The sequence below is a fragment of the Acartia tonsa genome, chromosome 4 (assembly GCF_053477335.1).
Source record: "Acartia tonsa isolate MP-2025a chromosome 4, ASM5347733v1, whole genome shotgun sequence".
Lineage (NCBI taxonomy): Eukaryota > Metazoa > Arthropoda > Copepoda > Calanoida > Acartiidae > Acartia > Acartia tonsa.
The window spans coordinates 6,253,708-6,259,597 of NC_137263.1; the positions used below are offsets into that span (position 1 = coordinate 6,253,708).

Genomic DNA, 5,890 nt, shown 5'->3' on the forward strand with positions numbered 1-5,890 from the left:
ATAAAAACCTAAAGTTAATCATATTTTAATAAATCGACTAAAACAATATAAGTACAAAGGATTTGATACTTTTGTGAAAACAGTAATTTTAAGAATCACAAACAAATGATTTGTTAAACTTCCTATTATTGAAATGAGTCCAATATTAAATTCTTTAAAATTAGATGATTTTATCAAAAGTTAAATAGCCTCACATAATAATTCAAAATTAACATATGCCTTATAATTAATAAATATCTACTGAATATGTAATAAACAGATAGAATAACTACTTAAAGAATGAATTTTGTCTGATACAATGATATGCAATTTATTTCTAGTATATATTAATCTTATTTTTTTAATTTCAAGCACAAAATTAGAATTTTTTAAATAAAAAAGAATAATGGTTACAAATTTAGACTTTTCGACTTTCCAATAATCTGTAGCTGGACAAAGTATGTCAAAAAATTAGTCATGTGACGTCATAAAATTGAGAGATTATCCATCTCTCTTTTAGGGGTTTTCTTTCCCACATCTCCCTCATTTTTATGACGTCACTGGCTTATTTTTGAGACATTTTGTCCAGGTACTAATTATCTATGTAGAAAAATCATTTTTTAATTCAAAAACTTTTTTCAAAATTTGCAGATTTTATGGCAACATTTTTAAAATTTCTTGTTTTAATGGCTCATTTAGAATTTGAGTTTAATAAGGGAATTTTTACAATAATTTTATTTAATATCTACTTAAATAAAATTCTAACATTTTACTACATAACATGTATGTGTATACTGTATAGTAGGTTTTATTTTACATTACAATTACATGATCACAGCTAGCTTGACGCAAGTTTACAAACATTTCATCCTAGTTACAATTTTAGTTACAACAAAGAAATTTGAATCTAACCCTTACTTTGAAATTACACATTAATCTTGTATTTTTGGTGTCGAAAGGATAACTGCTTCTTATTGGAGGAAATCATTTTTAAATACAGATATAATAGGAAGCAGCAAAAATTGACGTCATATACAATTCAAATGGCCAATGATAGGCCAGCATATATTTTACCATTGGCCAATATAAATGTATACTGGCCTTTCATTGGTCATTTGTAATGCATTCCGTTATTTTTTATTTAAACACAATTTTTATTTTTATCATTTTATTATTCACTATTTACTGCCACATAAAACAGTACCTTGCACATGGTTTGCCAGAGGCGCACCCCAAAATTTGTACACTCTCTGAAAATTTTAAAATCTGACGCCTTTTTCTTTTAGAAAAGAACAATAAAAGTATAATTCTTAAAGATGTTTCCCAATAAGATTAATTTAACATCAAAATCAAAAAGAACAACGTCTAATTTACAGCAATTATCAATATCAATGTTTTTTTTTTTCTAGGTCGGGTTACCTTCAATTTTCACGTCCAGATTATTTCGCATATATTCTTTGTGTAACCAAGAATGAATTGTTTGTAAACTGTACTACTGTAATTATTACATTATATAAACAATTGTAAGCTCACTTTGGTTCAGTACAAAAATTTTAAGAATCTGATAAACATTCAAAAGTTATCAACCAAAGAAAAGAATCTTTTTGGCATCAAAGTAAATTTTTAATTTAAAAAAAAAATTTGCAAGCACATACAATTTTTTGAAACATTTTCATTTTGCGTGAATTATGATTATTAAATAATTTACACATTTTTTACTCAATTAGTTTGTTCAATTACAATTTTATATACTTTCATGTGTTTTAAGATTATGGTTAAGAATGTTCTTCAATTTATAAGTTTATTCTAAATATTCTATGTCTACTATATTATTAATGTCATTTTTTACATGCCATGTAAAAACAAATATGAGTCTTTTGATAAAAAAATCAAATTATAAAATCTCAAAGTAACCCCTATCTTTGATAATTAAATTATCTTATCTTTGAATATTAAAAATTTAACCAGAAAGAAAACTTTAACAATAAAATTATTTTTGAGGTCGGAATACACAATTTTGTTACATTTGAGGTCTAAATATCAAAAGCCCCATGGGCGGGCGAAAAGGTGAATGCAGAAACGGCGTGAGTAGAGGCTGATGCGAGGCGATACCGTGATGTGCTTGGCTGTGCAAGTGATGTTGCAGATGCGGGTGATTTGCCGCAACCATTGCTGCTCTCACATTCGGCAGATGGAAGGCTCCTGCAGTAACAGCTGTGGGTGATGGCACATTGATGGGGATATCTTGGGGCTGGTGTTGATGTGAGTGTTGTTGATGATGTAGCAAAGATTGTGCTGATAGCTGTTGAGCCGAACCGGTAGGCGATGGATGTGGTTGTCCTACACCATTAACACCTAACGTTTGAGAATGTGCTGCGCCGATTCCGTTAAGATTACTGCCAGCTACTCCACCGCCAAGTGTAAAGGAAGGAAGACTTGTTGTAAGAAGAGATGCTGTAGGCTGTATTGTTGTGGCAAGGCTTGTTGTGTGAACTTGAAGTTGGTGAGGTTGACCGCTCCCTTGGTGCAGATGATGCTGAAACTGGTGTTGGTTATGACCTCCACCAGAAAGATGGGCGGTTGCTGGTTGAGCTTGAAGCTGTTGAAAGTGCTGGTGATTGACTCCTGCGTGCTGCAGCTGTTGTAGTGGAAGGCCCAGTGAATGTGGGTGTAACATGGGCTGTGGCGTACTGGAGAGAAGAGGTGCTGGAGTGCTTGATAACAAAGGAGATGGAGACGGACCCATAAGTGTCAGCTGGTGATGTTGTGCCGGCTGTGGAAGCATGGGGGGTTGGCTGACAAGGGTTCCATTTTTGAAAGCAGCTGTAGTTATGTCGATTAGGTTTTTAGCTTCTTGTTCAAGCCAATTTTGGTAATAGGCCTTTACATTCTCCTTGTGTTTTCTGCCAGCACAATGCGTTTTTCTTACCTAAAAAAAATTATTATAACATTACATGTGCAATAATAACAAAAATATTTTGGTTGGGTTCTAGACTTCGGATATTATTTTTTTTGTATTCCTGTTAAATAATTTTAAAGAGTGTAAAAAAGGTAGTGGGACAAAGTGTCTCAGAAATCAGCCATGTAACGTCATAAAAATGAGGGAGATGAGGGTAGAAGATGGGAAAAAACCTAAAAAAGAGATGGATAATCACTCATTTTTATGACGTTACACGGCTGATTTTTGGGACACTCTGTCCCGCTACGTAAAAAAGATGGGTTAGATCTAGATAGGTTGTATATAGTATGTCTGTATGACTGCCTGAAACGTTTTAGGGCAACCCTGATTTTTTATTGTATTTTTATAATAGCTTTCTTAAATTACTCTTCTTACTTTTATTAATGATTTATCTCCTTCTTTTAATATTTGTGACAAACATTCTTACGTGTTGGATTGGAGGAAGTTTTTTTTTAGAATAAAATATTTATCCCTTTAACCAGAGAAGGCATTAAAATTTCATAATGTGGTTTAGAGGCTTTTAGTTTATATGAAAAAAGTTTGTTTTAGTATTTATCTTTTAGCAGCGCATCAACCAAGGTCTGGCTGCACGTCCTCCCGTCCGTTTGACATGAATAAATGTCTTTTTTAGGCCCATTTTCTCAAAACAAAATTATTTCAGAAATATTACTGCCAAAAAGCCGGACTAACTGCTTTATCGTTATAACTAGATGAGCAATGGTAAGAGAGAAAATCAGATGAAATTTTAGAAAAAAAGAAGCACTGGAAACTGTCGCCAAAAAAATACACCTAAAAGGAGCGATGAGGGAAGTGGGAAAGGAGACTCCTAAAAAAGGGATTGATTTAGACGTATATTTATGACGTCACACATGAAACTTTCCAGCGCTCCAGGAGAAATATTTCAAGCAGTCGCCTTTTTTTCACAAAACCATTCAAAAAGACAAAACAGTTAATGAGTAGCTTAGCTTAGCTTGGATTAAACTTACCGACGGGGAATCATGAGTTAGGTATGTGTCACAGTAGTCGCAAAAATATTTAGGCATTTTCAAGTGTCCTTGCTGTGTCCCTAACAGAACAAGGACATGAAAGGTTTCTTTGATCGGTCTTCTAACAGTCTTATTATCAGAGGTACTTAATGTTCTTCAAGTTAGCTTCTTATATAACAGTTTTTTTCACACTGTTTTGTGAGTTAAAAAAAGGGTATTGAGGAAATTCACTTGAGCTAAGTCTTTTGTGAATTCGACATTTTTGCTTGATTTTTTTCTAAGCTTGTAAATTTCAAGTTTGCAGTAACATTTTCTCTGAAATAGAAAAGGTCAAATTATGATGGAACAAGGATGACAACATCCATAAAAGCGAAGCACTTAAACAGTAGGACAAACGGACATTAACACTTATATAGTGTCAGAACTGAATAATCATAATATAAATGTATAAGAGTCAAAGCAAAATTGTAAGTAAAATGTGTTGAAAAACTGCTTGATTCAGGATAATGTTTATGGACATACTTACATTTCTAGGACTTGATTATAGAGTTGCTTCGCTTATTACATTATACTTTGTTGTCCCAGGAATCAATATACCAAAAATCAGATCAATCGGATGATTAGATCACATAAAAATTTGTTGTTAAAAAAGTAAAAAAATCAACATGTTTAAAATGGACGTACGGACATTTTGGTGATGATTATAGAGTTGCTACGCTTTCTAAATCGTACCTAACTATTAAAGGAATCACCATGCAAAATTTGAAATCGATAGGACAATTCTAACATGCCTAAATTAACGAAAAAAGCTATCCGTTACGTACGTACGGACGGACGTACGGACGGACCGACCCTAATTATAGAAAAGCTTCGCTTTTAAAATTTAGACAAAGAATTTTGATATAATATTTTTAAAAGTATAGATTAGTCATTTAATTATTATCAGTCAGGCCACCTTCGGAGTTATTTTTAGGTTAAATATAAAAAATACATATAAACGGACAAGCTTTATAATTTCTCTAAGTCATTTGCATGGACTAATCAATTTTGACAGTTCTTATATTATATAAATACATTCCTTGCTTTTTGACAACATGTTGTGTATGATATAGTTATAGTACCTATTCATCTGATTTTTTTAATAATGATTCCTAGGACAACACGGCACAATATTAAATGCGACAAATTTATCTACAATTTCGTTTAAACTTGCAAATTAATGATCTGCCTTTTAAGTTCAGACACTCTACAAGATTCATTGTTTGTTTGCCCTTTTTTTGATTTTAGAGCTTTGACTTTATGCTCTCATAGTTATTCCATTGAAAAGTTACATAAAAAGTTTATATATTTTGTAATATTTATTTTACAAGAAATATTATTTATCCGCAATTAATATAGGTTTACACCTGGTAAATGATTAAAATAGTCAAGCAAATAATTTTAACGGCAACTCTTATTGAACACTTTGAATGCCTAATTTAAGCTTGTTTTGAATAGTTAGGTATAATTTATTGTTGAAAGATTTACTTTTAATTGCTTAAAACATTATGGACGCACACAGTTACGTAGACAAACAAGATTGACATCACACAAAAAAAACGAAGCTTGGCAAATTAGGTGATCAGTCGAATGAATATTAATACATAAAAATAAACAACCATGTAAATATTCAACATTATTTAATCTAACATTAAGTCTACACAAAAATTTACTGTACAAAATAAATACAGTTTGATTAATTATAGGATAACAATAAAATGTTATAAAAAATATAAGTGTTTAAAATCGATATTTAAAATTAAAAACTTTTTAGTAATGACTAGAAAATTATTACGCTTCGATTTCTAATTTGAACCTAAATGTTGAAGGAATCATTGTGCGGAGATTGAAATGATAAGGGAATTCTAATGTATCCTAATTAACGATAAGAGCTATCCGTTACTGACGGACGGACCTGTCTTAAATG

The 5,890-nt window shown here is 31.5% G+C and overlaps 1 protein-coding gene across 1 annotated transcript; it reads right to left on the minus strand.

The window, feature by feature from the left end:
- Positions 1–236: 236 nt before the first annotated feature.
- LOC145315821 (uncharacterized) lies at positions 237–4,244 on the minus strand. Its single transcript, XM_080155915.1, has 2 exons — positions 3,925–4,244; positions 237–2,908 (listed from the first exon to the last, which is right to left on the minus strand). The coding sequence occupies exons 1-2, from the start codon at positions 3,979–3,981 to the stop codon at positions 2,000–2,002; spliced, it is 966 nt and encodes a 321-aa protein (XP_080012041.1). The 5' UTR covers positions 3,982–4,244; the 3' UTR covers positions 237–1,999.
- Positions 4,245–5,890: the final 1,646 nt, after the last annotated feature.